Consider the following 21,664-nt stretch of genomic DNA (forward strand, 5'->3'; position numbering starts at 1 on the left):
CTGCATTACAGCCTTGTGAGGAATTACTGGTCACATTAGTTCTCCAAATCTACCCCTGCCCTAATTAAGCTGCATTTTCACTGTAAAGCAGGCAAACTGCCAGCCATGGTGAAGTGAATCCAGCTTTCCAGCAACTGCCAGGAGGAGCTAAAAAGCATGTTCATGTTTAAAACAGAAACCTTCAGGAATAAGGGGGATTGAGAAGCTATGTTTGAACAGGGCTTGAGCTAACATTAAAATACAACTCTTAAGACAGCAACATTTAAGGTGCTTTGAGGTTTTTGTAAGGTGTGGGGTTGGTTGTTGCTCATTGTTTGTTTTTTTTTTAATTTGCATCCTCTGAGCCTGATTTTATATTGATGTCAAGTACGACCATTTCCTTTTGAAGTCACTACAATCTGTACACACCATCCTTGCTTTTTTTCCTGCTTCTCTGTTTGAGGGCAGGCCAAGGGGTCTGAGTTTAGCACAAGACATTTGCAGTCCAGGGCAAACACAAGTAATGCAGGAGCCTGACTCAGAGCAGTACAGCCAGACTCCTTAAATCAGTTTGTGGTGTGTGTACACTGGAGCAACAATGAACCTGTGCTAAGATGGGCCAACAGCAGAATATATTTTCAGTTTTCTAGCAAGGATTTGCTAGCCAACTACAAAGACCATATTAGCTCTTAAGGAATTAGAAGCTCAGGCCATATGCCAATAAACAAATCCAGTGGAAGCTGAAGCACGAGCAGCCACCTCACTGCCATCCAAGGCAGAGTTTCTGGCTAACAGGCATTCCACAGGAGCAGTACTACAAGGTCTTCGAGGAATCAAAAAAAAAACCAGCTCATCCTACACAGCATCTTTCAGGCATAGTGCACAAGCTCTGAAAACTGCTTAACTCCTCCTCCCTTCCCCCTTATAATTACTCAAATGACAGGGATTCAACTACACAGGAACCCACTGAGCAGTTCAATAGCAACTCTTCCAGATCAGACTCAGGAACAATGGAAGAATTGCCTCCTGTGCCAGTCCCTATGCAACAGCAGAACAAGTTTTACAGGCAAAACACTGAGAAAATCTTGCTCATTTGGATCTTAAACCAAATATCAAACATATCCTTTTTCAAAACTTCTCTTGTCCTTGCATTGTTAGTAAGAATAACGTGCAAAACTGCTAATAGACACAGGAACCACAAAGAAACTATGGTCCAGAATATCCCACTTCTTGGAAGAAAAAAAAACTATATCAACTGTTCCACTGTAGATGTTGGTTTGCAGGCCAGGAGACATTCTGATCACTACTCCTAAAAAGAAATCAACATTTTTTTCCTTTTCAGAAGATGTTTCACCAACATTTCGTTTTTGTAAGGCAATTTTTTTTTTCAGCAATTGAGCAATAGGCCACAGTATGAGAAGCAGCAAAAGCATTTTATTTGCTGTATAATTAGTGTCATTCGAAATATGATTGGTAAAAAAAACACGCGAGTCCACACAGAAAGGAAAGCTTAATAAAATCCAAAGACAACTGGAAAGGTGGTGGTGGTAGAGACTTAGCACAGAAAATTTTTTAAGTCTTCCAAGGTTCTAGACAGCAACAACTCTTTTTGGCCATCAGATATGGTAACAAATCTTCCTACTACTTTGCATCAGAGTGTCCTCCTCCACCCTTGTTGGACTGCTAGCTTCAAATCACTTAAACCTATTGTGGAGTGTGAGAAGGGAACTAAACACAACATCAGGATCTCTTCGCATGAGGTAATGCTTTCATGCAACTGTTCTGCACATGCAAAGGCATAAAACTCACTGAGCAAACACCATCTTCTCAAAAATCACTTCAAGTCATAACAACACTTCACTTTGTTTAATTCCTGTATTTCCCAAAAGGTGGTAGAAGTACTGCATTTTTTAAACAATAACATGCTTCTCCTTCAAACAGAAAATATCTTTAATCTTTAAAACAGAATGATTTCTTTTCTCTGACACTGAAATGATGACAGTCTTAATTCATGGAAGTAACAATTGTGTTTCTGAAGCAACAAGTTGCCACAATGATTATTTGTAAACATTATACCCACAACAGTAAGTACATTAAAATCCCACACTTCCACCTTAAAATAAACCACAAAGATTTGACATGAAATACATAAAAAGTTTATTATGTATGTACCCCATCTTCTTATCTGGAGGAGAAAATCTGAGGCAACAGTTTGGTGCAGTATAGAGAAGCAAAGCAATATACAGTAGCTGCACACAGCTTGATTGGTTTCAGACCACAACTAAATACTCTTACTATGACTGTTAGTACAGAAATGTTCTGTAATTAGAAAAAATGAGAAGTATTACTCTCATGCTGTACAGTCTTACGTTTCTTGGTTAGAAAAGAACAACTGATTGAGTTTGAATCTTTCGTGCCTGAACCTTGCACACCAACTTGTTTGGCTGTTGCCTCTGGAATGTTCAGCACAAAGGTTAAGCTCCAGACATAATTTAAGTGCTTTTCATGTGCAAACTGTTATTCGCTAAAGCTTTCAAAGTACATTTAATTACAGATATGAACACCCTGTAAAGATATGAGGATATGACAGCAGACCCAGAGGCCAATACAGATTTTTTAAAAGAAATGCTATGTTCCACTGCAGTAGTTCTAGTCCCTGATTAGGTCCTTCCAAAGAGGGGGCTTATTTCAATTGTAGGAGATAGACCACTCTTTAACAGAAGCATCGTGGGATGTTGTTACCAGAGTATGTTCATCCAGCCACGCCAAGCCGCTGACATGATGTAGTCTGTGAGCATCTGTATCACAGTGCAAAGTAACAGAAAAGAGTTAGGAAGGCTGGCTTGATAAGGTAACTTCAGCACATTGCAAATATGATTTTTAGCTGGATCAAATACTACTCCTGGATTTTAAAAGTAACTACAAAAATAACAGAAGAACTCCAGCTAGTGTGGCTAGATAGAGATTAACAAAGGCTAAATTACATTTGGAACATTCAAAGCCTGCTTACCGTTAGTCTACAAAACGGTGCTGGATCTCAAGAACTATTAACAACTTTCAAAGTAGCATGTTGAAGTAAACATACCTGGTATCTTGACTCTGGTCTCTGGATCACTCACAGTCCAAACATACACCATCATGTCCATGCCTCCAGAAGCAAAGTGTTCATTGTCTGGTGACCACGCAATGCAAACAACTTTTGCATGGTGTCCATAAAAGACATTATGCTCCTATTTGAAAATCAGAGAGACAAGGGTTATTCCAATAGTAAATCTGCTTCAGGAAATCACTAGCTTTCAATGTGCAGCATCAGAACAAGCTACTACAAGACTCCAGACAATGTACATCTCAGATGCAGATGGATGCACTAAGTAGTGACTTCATTTTATGTGATTTATTTAAATACTTATTAGGCAAATAAAATACCAACCCCCTTTGTTGAAAAAACAAACCACTAAGACATTTTTCTACGAAAGCATGGTATGTTAAGGGCAAATGCAATTTAGAGGCTTCTAAAGTAATCCCATAGATGTTTCACAAGGAAAAATTATTTCAATTTTTACTTGGAGAATGAAATGGTTTTTGTGGAATGCCATCCTGGGTTTTTACTTCAGTGTTGTTTAAGTCAAAGTTTAAGGAGTTTACAGGTTTATATGCATTGACTGTTTGGGCTGAAAAGTGGAAATTGCCCATTTTTTTGTTTTTAGTTAAAAGACAGTAGATTGGCAGATAAAGCAAGATTCCCTGTCCTAGCATGTCCCTTTCATATCTTAGTCCTTACCATGGAACTGTGTGCCTGAGCTAGCAGAATTTCATTGCCAAATCTGCTTTATTTATGTAATTGAATTTTTTTGTATTGCATGATTCTTATCAAACTGAACCTACATTCTTGTCCATTTTACAAAAATGCACACAAATTCTCTAACAGATATATTTTGTTATTTCCTTTAAAAATCCCAAACTAACCAACTATGGTTCAGCAGACCCAAAGGAACTTTTTGTATTTAACTATGGCTAGCCTGTGGAAATCCAGCTCCTTCCCTATCTTAACTATGCATTTGTTATTAGATGGATTTCAGTGCTTTCCCAGCAGCCAACCCATGCTGCACATTTCCTCAACTATTCTTACATCTGGAGGGTTCACATAGGCTGCTCTAAATACCAGCACTAGCTCAAAATAGCAGGTAAACAGACAGTCACAGAAACATCAAACTTACATCAATGATTTACAATTAAGCAGCTACAACAGACTTAGACATGGGCTGTCAGTCTATTTGTTTTTAAACAAAGACAACTCTCCACAACAGTTCTTACCGCGTAGCCATCAGCAACACTAAAGACAGTGACAACTTTGTTTGCATCACAGACTGCAAGAAAGGCACCATCGTGAGAATATGCCAGGTCAGTAACAGGACCTTTAGCCTCCAAAGTCTTATCATCACTTTTTAAAGAGGTTCCTTGGATTGAATACAAATGGACATTCCCATCCTGCAAATCAACAGCAAAGAAAGAGAAAAGATAGAAGAATCATTTTACAATAGAAAGAGGAGTTCCTGAAATTTTTTGCATTAATTCTGTCTGGAAGTGCTTATTTTAAGAAAAGGTTTAGATAACCTGTCATTTATGCCGGTTACAATCCAAAGTGCAGAAATTAACCCATTTTCTATAATTTGCCAACTTCAAGAACACACTGGATAAAAACAATTTGGCAATTTCAAAACAACAAATAAAGGAAAGAAGACTTAATTCATGAAAAAGTGAAATAGACTTTAGGTGACAATTAGGCAGATTAGGTCACAATTGTGGCAGAACCTAGGGTATGAAAGCCCAGGAACACCAAATACACACATATAAACAATACTGATGTTGTTACAAATAGTCATCTACCATTTCTCAACACAACACACCTACTATTATTAAATGCTTCTGTTACTGGCTCCAGTGTTCAAAGCAGTACAGATTTAGGAAATGCAATCTTACCGCTCCTCCCACTGCTGCTGTACTTCCTGTGGGGTGAATGGCTACAGCTTCTGGCTCATAGCCAAGGTCATCAATTGCAAAGCATTTTTTCTTATCTTTCATCAAGACAATCTGCAAGCAGAAAACCAGAAACTAAGACCCCTTTTCAAAGTACCTAATATAAAACTATTACTTTAGTAAGTAAGTAAGTAAGTGACACAAATTCCCTCTAGTTACTCAGATGTTTATTGTAGTCTCATCTTAAGGGAACAGTTTCGTTCTTAAAAAAAATTGAAAAAATGCCTACATGTGGTGACTAACTAATCTGCTGTACTACAGTACTTGTGTGTTCTAAACTACACACAAGTGTAATTTAGTGTAGGGCATTCTCCACTGCCTTCAGCTTTGCTTCACTTAGTTTGAATGTGAAATAAGCATGGACAAACCAGTATTTTTAGCAATGCTTACTCCCTTCCTTGTTCATCGTTAAAGGGAGGGAGGCAGGACCAAATTAGTAGCAAGTTAATACTGCAGTCTTAAACCCTAAAGGCTATTTCCTATCCAGTTCTATGCTATGGTATTAAATCACATGAAAACAGGTTTGGACAACACTATCAAATGTTACAAACACAAAACCAGCACCCATGCAGAAAGCATAAATTACTAGAAGTTAATGTTTTGATACAAGAGAGCCTCAATGCAATGTCTCAGTTTTCTGTGATCTGCATACTAGTGGCACATGAGCTAAAGCTACTTATGCTGTACAATAACACTAGTTAATTGGATTAATTGCAAAAAAATAAAATGCAGGATAAAAACATACTTTTGCCAAAACTGTGTCACTGAACAGATCTGGCATGAGCCTGATTCTGAGGTTTAACCTTCCAGCACAAAGCTGTATTGATTACAAGTACAGATGCATCCACACTTTCTGAAATTTAAATGTGAAATTGGTACATGATGCAAAGAGACAAGGGTTATCAAATATCCTGCTGAATTATATTCCCTATAGGTTCTATTAGGAAATTCTGCAGATGTGCAAGGTAATCCCACATGAAACAGTTAAGTGTAAGCATACATGGCATTATTAACACAGCAACAGCTCATAGTCTAAATGTTAATACTCACTTGTCCAATGCATAAAACTACAGTATAGCCACCAGGACCCACAGCTAAACATTTTGGCTGAACATCCATTTTCACAGCATCCTGGCCACTGGACGAGGATGTGCCAAGGTGAAGAAGCAGGAAGGACAAAGCAGGAAGAAATTATTCCATGTCTACCATTATTTTAAATTGCCCATTCACATAATCACCCACTAATCATCAAGAACATGCATAACTTAATTTTCTTATCTACTAATCAGCAAAATTTCCTATTGCTTTGTGTTTAAAACTTTACTATCTTGATCACGTAGTACATCTTTGAAACAAAAGTCAATGTTACTATACTACAGTTTAATTTTTAAACTAACTAAATTATCTTAACACGATTCTTTATATTCTGGTTTCCATGAAGAAACAGTGTCCCACTCCTCCTAAACACATTTATCTCCACAACCCCTGAGTATTTATGAATGACAAAGCAAATACCCTTCCAAAGCCCCTAAGTCACCCAATACAAGTCTCCATTTAACCCATGGAAGGGATAAAACAAATTGAAAAGCCTAGGATGCATTTCTCACTGTCAGAAAAAAGCACAAGGTTGGTACAGTAATCATTTCTACAAGTTTCCATGGTAACATAAAACCTAAATAAACTGCAGCACTTCTATTTACCATATAAAATCAACAGCACTCTTGCTGTAAAACAATTCTAGTGCAATAAAAGGCCACACTTTAACTAACCTGTAGTCTCTCTTGCTAAGGTTGGTGTAGCGCACAGTGTCATCCATACTGCAGGTGACCAGCTGGTCCATTTCATCCACTGCCATTCTAGAAACCTGATTTGTGTGGCCTTTCCCAGAAAAGCCATCATTCTCTCCAGTTTCAGAATCCCAATAATGTGCATAATGGAATTAAGGAACATTTGAAGATACTGATGCAGTCAGATTCCACACCATGAAAAGTTACATAACTGAGAGAACAGCTAAGGTTAGAAGGGACCTCTTGAGATTTAGTCCAGCCTGCTGCTCTAATTGGTGTCAGCTACAATAGGCTGCAGGACTCTCTAAGGTTTTGGGATCTCTAAGGATGGAGACTCTATAAGCTCCATGGGCAACCTTATAATATTTATTAAGTGAAACTCTGATGTTCTGCTAAGTGACCTGCCACAGATAGCAGCAAATACTGGAGTAATTAGCATTAGTTCTCAGACTAGAAAATACTTTTTAAAGAATTTTAGATAGAAGCCCTTGTAACACTGGCTTTCCCTCATGTTATATGGTAACATCATGTGAACTAGTCACACTGTATTACAAGTCTGAAAAGAAACAGGACGTATATTTATAGGAGCTTATCCCAACATGACACCATTTTAAAGGCAGGAAAAAGGACTGTAGCTTCAACTATAAGCTTCAGAATGCTGGAAATATAACTTTCTGCATATTTTGTCATAAGCGGAAAATATGGATTGCTGTTTTTTGATGTTCAAGAGGCTAATTTATATATTTACTTGCTTCTCCATACTATCAAGCTACCTATCATGAAGAAGCAACAACTGAAAATTAAGAGCTAGCTTATATTTAGCAGGAAAGCATGAAGGCAGGTATTAAAATGGGTATTAGGGGAAAGCAAAATAAACTTTAGACAAAGTATTCACTTGTGTCCAATAAACTTTGTCTTTGGCAAAGCTTTTTTTTCACCTCTCCTAATGAGCTCTCTCGGACTAAGACTAGAAAAAAGTACCAGTATCATTCAAAGGATATTAATATGACCATCATTACTTCCAGAGTAAATATAGGACTTTCCACCATTTTTGTGCACCGTAAGACACTGAATTGATTTACTATGACCCTGTGAATAGAACATAAATTATTACTGATGAGCAATTTTTAACATATACATACACCTATTCGAGAAGAATGACAGGTTATTCAGAAAACAACATGCTATTGACAAGCATAAAAAGTCACCCAGTATAAAAACCACTATTCCACAGTCATTTAACTGTTCTAGCACTGCTATTGCTATGTCCTTGATGAGAAACAATAAGCACCATGGATGTCCTTATTAACCTGATGAGCCAAAATACTTCCATAGCCTTTTCATCTCTGCTTTTCAGGCACTTTATGATTCAGGGAAGAGGACTAAATATGGTCATGTACCCACACCAACTTCCAGAATTATAGCAGTGATGGCAAAAATCTGGGACATTGTTTCTAGTTCATGTAAAAATGTAAGTTCCCATGAGAGAGAATCTAGTGTCAGTGAACTCTTTAAATCCTAAAATTAAAGTTCAATTGCATGGTAACCCTAATCACCTTGTCCACAATACGCTAGTTCTGGGAGAATAAGACATCTCTGGTAGTTTTCTATCTATGCTGCATTTCTTTTCTCATCTCAAGAATGCTTAAAAGCTGCAACAAAAGGTAAGTCGATAACACTAATTAAAATGAAATAATCAGTCTGGGTATATGCATAAAGCACTGTGCCACCCATGTAAAGAGTAGCTTCTTGATTCAAGAAAGTCACATACAGCTCATTTGGCAATGCTAATTAAACAAAGCTACTTTTCAATAGCTACTTTACAATAGCTTACAATTCCATCTTTACAACTTCAATCACTGAGTCATTTATTGCAGAAACTCATGCAGTAAGAGAACTTTAACCTACCTTTATGACACGTAAAGGCTTATTTGGATTGTTCTTGTCCAAATAATTGATATAGCCAGACAGGGAGATAGTCAGTAAATGGTCTTTCTGCCACAAGCAACCCAGCTGCTGATCCAACACGTTTGATCCCATGTTAAAAGTATTTACAATAGAATTAGCACCAACATCCCAGATTTTAGCAGTTTTATCTCCAGAAGCAGAAAGCAACTGACTGCTGTCAGGGCTCCAACTAATCTGTAAAAACAAATGTCACCACAACACAGTAAATGCATTTCTTAATCCAAGACTTTGCAGTTCATTAACTGGGTAATGAAACACTATGCATCATCTGCACAAATGAAGTGATACTTACAGCATAAATACCTCCATCATGTGCTTTGCCTCCACCAAGAGCACACACTTTCTCTCCAGTCTTCCCATCATAGACAAAAATCTTAAAAGAGCACAAAGACATACAACTTAAAGGGAAAAGCAGTAATAGATAAAACCCCAAGACAGTATCTGATATTTTGATACACTAGAGTCCTTCTTAAGGAGAGGCAAAAGCTATGCTGCACTGAATAATTAAGACTAAATAATTGAGATTAAAATTGTAAATAATCACAGCAAGTCCCCTGTACTTTGGATCCAGACATTTGAAATTCTGGAAAATATTACAGTTTTGACTCCTACTGTGATGACAGCTGCTTAGCACTTCTGTCATGAGAGTACACCCTCTGAGAAGGACAAGCTACCTATGGTAAGAGTCATTGTCAACCTGCCCTTATCTGTAGGGAGTACACATGGAGCTGGGTTGCTATCTATGAATTCACCATTCCAGCTAGAGCTCTCAGGATCATAACATACCTATTGCAAAAGTCCAACATATTCCTGCCAAAATAACTTGTAAGAGGATGCTAGGGAGATGGATTGGGGAAAAAAACCCAAGTAAGAATAGTCTGGTTATTACCATTTATCAGTTATTACAGATTTACAGGAGGATAGTTAAAAGTTTCAACTTGTGGCATAAAAAAGAAGCAACATGGGTTTTACAATACTAATCTTATTCCCAAAATGCACATCTTCGCATCTTCTCATGTTAAAATCAGTTCTAATGGAGTTCCTTGTGTTTTACCTGCCCATCTGCACTAGCTGTAGCAAATCTGTTCCCATCAGGAGAAAATCTCACACAGTTCACAAACCGTGTATGGTCCTGTAGAAAAAAAGTAAGAATCAGCAAACAAAAAAAGAAGAGACCATTTTTAAATAGAAGACAATCTACTAACAATGAAGTTCTCTTACATGTGAACCATAAATTAGCTGTGTAGGAAATGTTTGCTGTAGAGAATTGCCATGAGGCAAGTTTTGGCTCTATCTGAAGAGAATCATGGGGCCAAGAACAGTCCAATAAAGACTGTGACATCATTACGGCTGTAATTAACACAACTCAGTGCATACCAGAAGAATGATTACCCAGTTTCAGGGATAAGCAATGAAAAAAGTCAGATGCAGCCTACAAACATGAGATTCTTCCCCAGTGGTGGCTGATTTCTTCTGCAACATTCCTCAGTTTTCAACTCGCTTCATTGCACTGTGATTTTATACACACAAAAGTATTATATCCTTCTTATTGCAAAAGAAAAAAAAGCACAGGCATGAGGAATAAGTTACTATTTTACTAAAATTCCATTCCTGGGAGATTGCATTAGTGGTAGTTCTGTGAAGTAATAAGGCAAGACTGATGTATGCTCTCCAAATAGACTATTTACAAGCAGGAGACTATTCAAACCACGCAAACTAAAAAACACATGTTAAATAGGGAAGCACCACAATGAGGCCAAAGCTCCCAGGCAGAGAGATTTGGGAGACTATTTTTAATAATATGGAAGGCAGGTTCTAACCTACTTTCACCAACTATACCTTTTTTCCCCCGATGATACTGCAGGCTAATTTAAACCATATAACAGCCCATACCAGAATCCCATATATCAAACCAAATATCACTTTAAAAGGAAGACTGCATCACAGTGTAAGCAGCACTGGTAAGCAATTTGGACTTCAGAGTTCTAAAAGAAACAGCTTAGCAAAATGCAAGTATCAGCTTAAGTTCAGAAATATATTAGGCAACTACATCATTTCATTGGATTGTAGAGCTCAAAACAATTCCTTTTCTAGAATTGGAATGGAATCCTTACTAAAGTCAGCATATGAAGACTACTCAAGGCTCATGTGTAAGAAAATAAAAGGCCTACTACACCGTTTTTAAAACTAAAATACAAACTAAACATTTTCAATCGACTACTGCAATAACATCCAACATCTTTACAACAGTCTTTTTGTGGCAAGAGGTCTCCTGACATCCAAACAGCTGCAGAAGCTTGTGGCTTTTTATTCTCTTGGGCCTTAAGCAACAATGAATACCTTCACTGCAATAGTTCCAGCCTTTGTTTCATGTAAGAGATTGTAACAAATAGAATAAGAAACAAAGTTAAAAGGAACATGGAAACAGAAAACTGACCACACAAGTTAGATATCCATTCCATGAATTAGAAATCAAGTTATGCTTTTAAACATCTACATTCACTCTAAGTGGCCCTGGGATTTCAGATTTGAGCACTCTATCAGATTGGAAAATTACATTAAAATCACCACATTTCTTGAATCCTTCACCTTGGAAAGCTTCAAGAAATTCTACACATCTGCACTGGGAAACAGAGCTCTGAAAGCATCAACAGAGCCAACGAAACAGCCTACTTCACCTCTTCCATAGTTTAGTGACAATGAAAAAAGAATATTGGAAAAACTGTTTCAGGTTCTCTTTTCAACCAACCGTTTATTTTGGTTTTCCTGGCCTGAGACGAACTATCTTACGAAGCACGTAATATTTAGTTATACGTGGTTTTAAGAAAGCCACTTGACATCAGCTATGCTTCAAAGTGGGGAGCTGAGAACTTCTGTTATAACAGCTAGCTGTGATAATAACTGCAAACTTGGTGGAAACTGCACAGTTTAAGGGAGACACATCTAAACTTCAACTCACACTCAGTGTAAACTTGAACTTGAAAGGCGGTCCCTCGAAGAAGGCAGCGCAGTTGTCATCGCTGCCCGTTGCCAGCCGATATGGTCTCGTTTGCTTCATGTCCACGCTGTTGATCACTTTATTGTGCCCAGTAATCTCACCAACAGAAGAGCCACTATCCCACAGGAACACTGCTCCAAATCTAGTGAGAAAAGCACACAATAAACACAATTCATAAAAGTTACACGTAGATTAACTCCTTGAACATCTGCAAACTGCAGATTTGAGTGCACTCAAAGAAAAGAAATTAGGTCATCTCATTAATCTCATCCAAGCGCATCATAGTTCCCTAAAGGCTATTTGAGATCTTGCTGGTGAGAGATTCTAATCTTCAATAGGAGACATTTGCTGAAGGGGACAATCAGGTTTTGCATATAAAGCTTCTAAATTCAGAGATCCAATATATATTCCTCACTAAGGCTGTTGGTTTATAAAAGAAAGCCGTAAATTATTCCAGCTGCCTAGCCACAACACAGACTGCAGAAAGCTGGGATAACAATGACATTGGATCACAGTTATCTGACTATTTAGCCTAGATTGGGTACCATCACTTTTAAAACTCTTCTTCTTTAAACCTTCAAGGTATAATATTTGTAAAAGCCTTTTTGACAGTTCTTGCCTTAAATCACTTTAAAAAAAAAAACAGTATAATCAATACTGAGGCACTAAAGCACCAGAGCATTGCTATTTGAAAAGCCTTCTTTAGAATCCCATCAACAATATTCTAGATTGAAAGTGCATTCACCTAATAGGAAGCTGGCCATGTTTTTGAAGAAGGAGAGCAAACTCACATTGTATCTACCCACAGGGCGATGAGGCAGAGGGAGCAATGGAGGACAAAGAGTCCCTTTCAAGGACACAGTACATGACAGGGAATAAAGAATGGTCCAGGAGACTAGGGAACAGCACCACATGATATTTTTCAGCCCTTTAGGCATAAGACTACCTGGTCTGGATTGAAAGTTCTGACAGTCTTTGAACATTAAATGGAGGACACAAAGCTAAATCAGCATCTCATTTAGTCAGGTAAAGGACAACTGCTTTTTGTCCTTTCATTAAACTATCACAACAAAACCTAAAAATACAGACATGTTACCAAAGGAGAAAATTCAGATACTTTTTAACTCTTATTCAATCAATTGAATAAGACTTTGAGTCCAATAAGCGAAGGAAGAGGGAAAAATATCGTTTTCCCATTCCTGCTTTATCAGAATTTGACAAAAAAAATCCACCAAACAGCTATCCCTGAAAGTAATACCCACCCACCTCTAAGAAACAAGTCCCATACAATTTTTAAACTAATCAATTGAAAGAGAATTGTATTTTTCAACTAATTTAAAGCTGTCAAAAACTAGAGAAAGAAAATATCATTGCAGAACAGCACAACTTGAAGTCAAGACAGGGAAAAAGCATTGACTTCATTCCATTGAAGAATTAAAAGTTTTCTGCAAGGATGTTAGGATGCAGAGGTTTGCAGTAAATTCATGCACGTATGTATAAAAACACACTAACACAAAAGAACTACTCACTTTTCCCTTCCTTCTCCAACCACAGCGATTCTCTTGCTGTCTTCAGTCCATGCAAGGTCCTTTATTTTTCCTGCAAATGGCTGATACTCATACTTCAGTAGGTGTTCCTTCTGTGTAGTATCCCAGATTCTCAGCTTTCCAGAGACATCTGCCATAATAAAACAGAATATAACTATTGTTCCAGCATGACTCAGTCACATGACTCATCAATCTGCCAGAGTAGAGAGATTTTCAGCTACACTGAAGACTTGTACTAGGGACCTACTACCTTACTCCATTACAACTACAACAAATCTCTTTATTTAGGAATGCTGAAGACTATATCCATTTCAATAAATTAGGTTTTTAACCAGATATCACGATTCAAGCCACACAGCACCAAATACAACAGACTCAGAAGGCATTTGCAGACACATGAAAAAACTGCACAGTAAGAGAGCAGGAACTTTAATATTATCAGCTGGTATGTGATAAGTATCTGTTACACAAATAAGTCAGCCCAGCCCCCTGCCCAGCAGCCACAACACAGCTCAGTGACCCTTCACTGGGAAGTAGGCCACCCTACATCTAAAGGGATAAGTACAGTGGACAGTGGTTGATGCACTACAATTTGTACCTTCAAAGGAGACCTGTTTGCATACAAATACCAGGCATATGTAATGTACAAAGAGATTTCTGCCCACAGAACTCAATTCATGCACATCAGTGTACTTTTCCTGTACAGAAGCATGTACACACTTAATGGTGTGGATGCCTGCACTATCTGGAATACTAGACAGGAATGCAACAGAATATTCAGGAACAGTAATGTCAAAAGCAGCAGACATGGCACAAGCAGTTAACAATTTAAGACTTGAGATAATGAAAGCTCCCTGGGTCACTGTTTCCACTGAGTATTGTAAAACCCAAGAGCTATTCAGAGCAATTACTGTGGTGCAGGATTGTCAGGATTGTAACCGGAGGAATTGTTCTATACACAGACAAATTCACACATCTCTAATGAAACCCACACAGCAAAGTCAGTGTGTATTGTACCCTTCGAAAAAGCCACTGTTTCACAATAAACCCCGTGCTAAAATATGCATCTTTCACCTCAGCAGAATGCTTAAATTCTGTTCACCATTTAGTGGTGCATCCTTACAATTCAATTTAAACATACAACCACCCTGCATATTTTTCAGACCTGGTCATACACTTATCTTCACTTCTGCTAAAAGAACAGATTCAGAACTTTTTATAAAGAGAATTTGTTATTGAAGCAGAATTTTAATGTGGGCTTTACAATCTAATTATTTTCTCCATCTATAAACAGATAAGACACAGAGCTTTAACTTTGCAGTATATCCCATTATTACATCTGCTATGACTGCAATAAGAGAAATTACCATAAAAGCCAAAAGCATAATGCCAAAGGTCTGTCTCATGAAGCATTAATGCAAGCTGCATGGCTAATGCAGATTTATAGACAGAGAAATGAATCTTACGTGTTATACTTAGAAACAGCTTAAACAGCCTGGTCATCTATCTTCAGACCCCACGCTCAGCAGTATCACAAAACTATTTATAAATGACACACAGAAGATGCTTTTTAAGGGAAATACTGCAACCTAAACTCTTTCACTTGGGTAGTATTAACCAAATACTTCCCTAGCACAGTATCTATTACTGTTCTTTTACAAAGGACTGGAAATCTAAAAGACTACAAGAAAAAATTAGATAGTTATTCTGAGTATTAAGTGCTGCACAAACCTAGAGGACCAAGTTTGTAGAATACAGAATGCAAACTGGATTTTAAGAGGGTATTCAATTTGACACATGGTCCACACACAAGACTGAGCCAAGAAAATCCTGGCTGTGGTCCCTTTCAGACAAGAATGTGAGAAAAAGGGAAAAAAAAACAACTCTGCTATCAATGTTCTTAAAGGTTCCCCAGTATTCCAAATATACTTAGAAAATATCAGAAAGCTATATTAGAATTTCTGAAACCAAGAAGGACAGGGCATTTTACACTTAAAAAATACAGTTCCCTTGAAATTGCTGAAAGTGAAACTTCCATTCTAAGACCTTAGCAGGAATCTGTGCTTCACTTATAAGAGGCTCATATTCTGAATGTTTTATTTTCAGATATATTACTTTAAAAATATACCTATTTGGGCACATTACTTGCTTCTGAAGCACTTTTAATTGACTATGGCAAGCACTAAAAACCTATATTTTAGCTGCAAGTCTTTGAAAGAAATACAAGTTACAATATTGTATTTATCAATATTCTTCACTGTATACCACTCCTCCTGAAAAAGATATCAATTATTTGATGCAAGCTTCTATTAAAAAAGGTTTGTTCAGTTCTTTGGTAGTCAAAAACTCCTATAATACAGGAAATTCACACTGTAAGGACTCATGTTACACATCCTCAGACTATTGATTCATATACATTACATGAAAACTGAGACTGCCTCTTTCACTGCTAACTTGCCAAGGAAAGCTTTTTTAAATCATGCTAAAAAGTAAAAGTCATAAATGTTGCCAAGTTTGGTCAGGGAGAAGGGAAAAAAACTGAGTACACACTGTTTTAGAATCCCTCTCCTGCCTAGAAAGTATCAAAGTTTATTAACATCACAAACAATAATCCTGTATTTCGGAAATAACTTTTCATTCTGTTGCATTTACCCAAGTCTTCATCACACTAGGTATTTAGGGTTCATTTCCAGGTTCTTTATTGAAATACTACATTTTAAAAAGACCAAGAACATCACTAAGCTCACTGAGAAAGAGGTTAGAGGAACAAGGGCAGAAATCATTCCTCCTCCAAAGACTTCCACTGAAGCACATCCCCTTGACTGTATTTTCCACAAACGCACACGAAGCGCTACTGTGGTTTTGCCAGTAACTTTAACAGCTCTGTCCACACACATCTCATGCACATGGATACTTTACCTCCAGATGCTATGTAGAATCCACTAGGAGCATACTTGGCAACTACAACCTGGTGGGCATGCTCAGTGTAGATATCAGCAATCGCAGGATTCTATTTTAAAGGGAAAAAACAAAAGTTACAAAGTTGTACTTCCTCATTTTCAAAGGAATAAAGTCAGAAATTCAACAATAAACTCAAAATTCCTCCCTGCACTCCTTTCTCTCAAACTCTGCCTTCCAGCTTAAATTGAGTAACTGTTTAAAAGTGAGAAGTGCAGCACACATTGCAGAACACTGCTGGTACCACTGAAGCAACACACTACTTTCTAGCAACTGACACAGAAAAGGATTTCCTCTTAGGGAAGTTCGAAGTGCTGGGACCCTTTCTTTTCCAATATCTGCCAAACAGTAGAAAAACACTCTCCAAAATAACAGGGCAGGCATCAGGCTCTTTTTTTTAGAGCTAGCCCAGGGATAAAGCAGTTTGTCAAGTAGAATACTAAATACGAGCTGTGCTTTGCAAGACACATCTAAAATTCTACTGTAGTCAAGCATGAAACTTAAGCCTGCAGTCAACCACAACACATGGCTGTTAATCATCACCATGTACCCAAAATCACTCACTAACCAATGAGATGTGCTAGGCTTGCTCTTGCTTGGTAACTACAATCTGCTTAAAAGCCAGAAGACCTGGTATCAAGAGTTGCACAGGAATCTTGAAAGAAAAATTATGATGGAGTGGCGGCGAATTATCTCTCCAGTCTAAGTTATGTTTTCAGACATAATATTTCAGATATTTTAGGATGGACAACAAAATAAACTCTGTGTCTCAGCAAATCAGTAGTGTTATACAACAGAGGCACCACACAAACCAAAAAAAGAATGACATCAAGGCAAAAAACTGCTTTCATATTAGTTGTATAAAAAAGTCATTCTGCACCCCTCTCAACTATAGTGTATCTATGCTACAATAGTAATACACTACTCTTTAGAAATATTTTCTACCATTTAACAGGCTTGCTCCAGAAACTTGACTCATATGATCAAAACAAAATTCCACTTCAACTGCTATAATTAATACAGATTTATTCAATTGAACCAGAAAACCACCTGATGTTATGGTATGACTCAGCCATCCAATCAGGAAAAACTAAAACACCCGCTCTGTGTTAGAAAGCAGCCTCCTGCTCACAAGAGTTCTTGCTGCTGCAGTACTGTTACATCTCAGGAGACAGAATTCAGCTTGCTCATGCAAAAAGGAACTCTTCATTCCTGCTTTCATGCATTGCTTGAGTGCATTATAGCTCTACTTAAGTCACAACCATCTGCACTTACAGCATGCACATCCCTCTTCATTCTGTGTCCAACTGGATTTCATCTGAACAAGGCAAGATAATGTTTTCCCTATTCTATATCTGCATCACTCCATGGTCAGGGAGCTCAAATCCCACTGCATGTTGTTATTAATGGCATGGTAGGTGCTACTTTACAGCAAGATTCTCCCAGAGCCCAGGAAGCTAAGCTGAGAGACTAACTTAAAGGGTTACATGAAAGATAAAGACCCAAATTTAAGACATGGTAGACAGATTCCAGAAACCAGGCAGTAAGTCAGGGCTGTCAAATTGAACATTATTTATTCAAAAGTATTATTTCTGCTTGTAAAGTCAGTTTTCTAACTTGCATGTTTTTTGTATCAGGTCCAACCCTCAAAAAACCACTTCTAAAAAGATATTTAAGGAGAAAATTACAGTGTGAGCTGAGACAAATGTAGTACCTAGATTAAACCAGCAGCAAGCTTATGTAGCTTATGTCAAATACTGAAACCAGAGCCACATATGAAAGTGAGCAGTTTCAGTTCCAAGCTTCAAAGTAGTGTTAGACTCATGAAGATAAAATATTAATGAAGTATGAAGCCTTAAAAATATCACTACTCTTTCTCACAGAGCTTTTCCAGCACTGCTCCAGAACTACTTCTTGTTAAAGGAAGTCTCTAGATCATGCTCAGAGATCAAGCATTAACCCTGAATGCTATATTCATCTGATTAGCTAATGCTAGATAGCTTTAGACTTAAGGAGAAAGGTGATCACTGCATTTTGATGACCCTTTTTTTTTTTTTTTTTAATTAGAGCACAACCATTCTACTGGAGAACTGCTCATGGAGGGACTACACACAGACTTCCCCCAGCATACAATTTCGCAGCTGCAAACTATTAGAGGCTTCTATATGGTGCAAAGAAGGTGCAGCTCTCAACTAAGCATGGACACACTTGCAAGTCAGGTTACAAACTGCAACATTATCCAGCACAAAAGCCATATAACAGGGGTTGGTCAGTTTTTGTGTTACTGCTACAATATATTCTGTAGTCACCTGTCAATTATTAACAGTAGCAAACTCCCCTTGTCAGTTGGGTAAATCTGCCTATCAGCACGAACTGCACCATAAAACCAAGGATTCGTGACTTCCATTCTCACCTTCCCTTGAGGGTTTAAACAGCTTGAATTGGAATTCCCACAATACCACCTTGCCTGTTCTCATGTCACCGTGTCCCCTACACCCCTCAGCTTCACACTGGGGCTCACATTTGGACTGGGCTAATCCTCAGTGAGCTGATTGAGGTAAAGCAAATTGCTTTCTTCCGATTTAACCTCCAAAACAGGGTCAGGAGAGCATTAATGACAGTACAAGGGAGAAGGTCAGCATTCACGACTTGGTCAGAAACTGTAACGTAAGCAGAGTGGCTCTTCCCTCTTCTCTCACCACACTGTGTGCCATTACAGGCTTTAACTGGGGCTTCTGGTTTCAGAAACTCCAACTTTTCTTGATACCGAGAGCAAAACACGATTATAAAGATATTACAGCGACACACTGAAACCAGAGTGCAAGCTTACTTTTGATTTTAAGTGGATGAATTTAAAACTGATAGCAATCAAGAAATCTGAAAGGAATTAAGCTATTAGCAGCACTTATCTATTATGGCATGACAATGAAGAAATGTCTGAATTTAGAGGGGATGATGAGACAAAACAGGGAAACAGCTCAGTTTACAAAGGTGATTTACAGGAGCAGCCATAAACAAATCCATTGTTGTGGAGACCTAGAAATTCCAGAGGTATGTCCTGCCCCTCCCCCTGCAGCCCTTCCTGCTGCAGGCCAAATCTGCAATAGGAAAGCAAAACTAGGGGGGAATTTGATTTCTAAAGAACAAACAACCTCTTTGAAATATTTATGTTTAAAAACCAGTAGCAAGACAGAGGCCTAAACAAGCAACAATTCCTCCATGATTTTCAGAGGGATGCCATCTTTGAAAAGAAATCATTCAAATAACTCTCTTAACATTTCTCTAGTTAGCATCACAGAAAAAAACCAAACCCAAACCTCCACACTACTGAAAACATTAACTGGGGCATTCTAACATACAATCGATGAGCAAAATTCCCCGTGAGCAGTGCTGAGAACTTGCACCCAGCAACTCAAAACTGTTTGGATTCCTGGAGTTGGGGCTGGGTGGGGGGCAAGAAGCTGAAGAATAACACGTTTAAAGATACAGGTTCGCAAGTATTAACACGCTTCTCTGACAGCATTAAGGGCCCCGAACAGCAAAGAGGGAAGAGTTCATTTATTAGGCAAACACAACACTCAACTTCATAATAATGATACCTAAGAAGATAAACAGGGCCAACCAGAACACACCAGTCTCTCATCTCTTAAGTCCTATGGGAAGAGGGAAAGCACTGCACATTTTGCAGAGATTTTCTACGTGTTTTTACAGTCGCTGCCTATGGTTTTATGCCTGAGTCATGCACTCATTCCCCCGCTGCTGATCACGGATCTGTGACCTCGATTGAAATCGCCAAGACTGAATGAAGCACAGGCTGTTAAAGGAGGGGTAGGGAGACAAAATGAAACTTAGCGAAAGCTCCACACTAGAAAACAAAATAAATCAAGATACATTACATCAATGTTCCTGATGACGACACATTTTCCATTGGTGTAAAGAAAATTGTTGCCCTTAGGATCACCTCCAATAATTTTGGAAACACCTCGTTCAACCTGTGGAAGGCTGGCGAACACTTTTTCTACATGAAAATAAAGGGAAAAAGGAGATAAAAAAAAAATTAATTTTAAAAAAATCAAAATAAAAGGAAGGCGCTTAATGCCTCCCCGCCACCGGCACACGCCCTGCCGCGCCGGCAGCCGCCGTCACTTGTTGCTGCCAGCGGGCAGCGAGGCACCGCCGGCTCCGCGCCATCCCGCGGGGCCGCGCCAGGCTCCGCAGCCCGCGGGGCTCCCCGCGCCCATGCCCGCCCGGCGCCTCGCCGCCCGGCGCCCCCGCAGCTTACTGATCTCGTACGGCATCTTCGCCCACGGGTGGCGGCGGCAGGCTCGGGCAGCGAAGGGCGGCGGGCGCGGCCGGGCCGGGCTCTGAGGCTCCGCTGCCGCCGCTCAGCCCCGCTCGGCCCCGCGGCGCGAACCAGGAAGCGCCCGCGCCGCGCACCGCTCTCCGCTGCCTTTGACCATATATAGTCAACTCTGCTCGCGCCGCGCCGCTCCCCGCCAGCCCGCGCCGCGCGCCCTCCCCCGGAAATGCCGTGGGCTCGGCCGGGCCCGGCGGGGCCGCGCTGGGGCGGCCTCGGAGGCGGCCCCGCCCCGCGGGGAGCTGCGCGCAGGGCGGGCCGGGCCGGGCCGGGGCCAAGGCCGGGGCCGGGCGGGCGCCACTCGGTGGCTCTGACCGGCCTCGGCCGCGCCGCGCGTGCGCGGGGGCCGCTCCCCGCCGCGGGGCTCCCGGGCGGTGCGCGCGCGTGCGCGGCGGCGGGGCCGCTGAGGGCGGGGCTGCGCGCGCCGGCACCGCCCTGTCCCGGGAACGCCCGGCGGGAACGGGGAGACACTGGCGGGAACGGGGGGATATCCGCGGGGATCACTGGAAAGCCGGCGGGCACGGGGGAATATCCGCGAGGATCACGGGAACCAGTGGCGGGCAGGGGGTACATGCGCCGGGATCAGGGAAACCACCGGCGGGCACGGGGCACATCCGCGGGAGCCCGGCGGGACGGGACGGGCAGGGGCAGGCTCGGGGGCTCCGCTGTCTCCGGAGGAACAGTCCGGGGCGAGCCCTCCGCCCCCGCTGCTGGCCCTCTCCCGGCGCCGTGGCAGCCCCCGCGGCGTCCCTAGGGCGGCTCAGTGCGGGCTCTGGCGCAGCGCTCGCTGTCGGGATACCGGGAGTGTGCCTTAAGCTACCGCGACAGCAGAGCTTTGGTTTTGGTGGGGAACCATCGTCCTTGTCAGCAGACTGACTCGCCAAAGTCACCTCCTGTGGGAGAGGCTATGTGGATCCCCGCGTTCCTCCTCTTACAGAGCTCTTGGGAAGGCAATTCTTGTCCACAGTCAGTATTTCCTTTAAGATAAGTCTTATCTTCATCGCTTTTATATTTACGGTTATAATATCCTATA

At 40.2% G+C, this 21,664-nt stretch overlaps 1 protein-coding gene across 1 annotated transcript; it reads right to left on the reverse strand.

Moving 5' to 3' along the window:
- Window positions 1–1,393: 1,393 nt before the first annotated feature.
- On the reverse strand, window positions 1,394–20,976 carry WDR1 (WD repeat domain 1). The gene is made up of 15 exons (XM_074541762.1): window positions 20,557–20,976; window positions 20,171–20,292; window positions 16,236–16,326; window positions 13,299–13,446; window positions 11,731–11,911; window positions 9,826–9,903; window positions 9,064–9,144; window positions 8,712–8,945; window positions 7,803–7,892; window positions 6,786–6,940; window positions 6,067–6,154; window positions 4,960–5,070; window positions 4,294–4,467; window positions 3,065–3,209; window positions 1,394–2,777 (listed from the first exon to the last, which is right to left on the reverse strand). The coding sequence occupies exons 1-15, from the start codon at window positions 20,570–20,572 to the stop codon at window positions 2,668–2,670; spliced, it is 1,824 nt and encodes a 607-aa protein (XP_074397863.1). The 5' UTR covers window positions 20,573–20,976; the 3' UTR covers window positions 1,394–2,667.
- Window positions 20,977–21,664: the final 688 nt, after the last annotated feature.

This window comes from Zonotrichia albicollis, chromosome 5 (genome assembly GCF_047830755.1).
Source record: "Zonotrichia albicollis isolate bZonAlb1 chromosome 5, bZonAlb1.hap1, whole genome shotgun sequence".
Taxonomy (NCBI): Eukaryota; Metazoa; Chordata; class Aves; order Passeriformes; family Passerellidae; genus Zonotrichia; species Zonotrichia albicollis.

Excerpts from the sequence above, each read along its gene's own strand:
- WDR1 (XM_074541762.1), bottom strand. Across the intron at positions 13,447-16,235 it reads ATTCTACATAGCATCTGGAG|ATGTCTCTGGAAAGCTGAGA; the intron begins GTAAAGTATCCA and ends TTATTATGGCAG. Across the intron at positions 7,893-8,711 it reads AGCCTTTACGTGTCATAAAG|GGTCATAGTAAATCAATTCA; the intron begins GTAGGTTAAAGT and ends TTCTATTCACAG.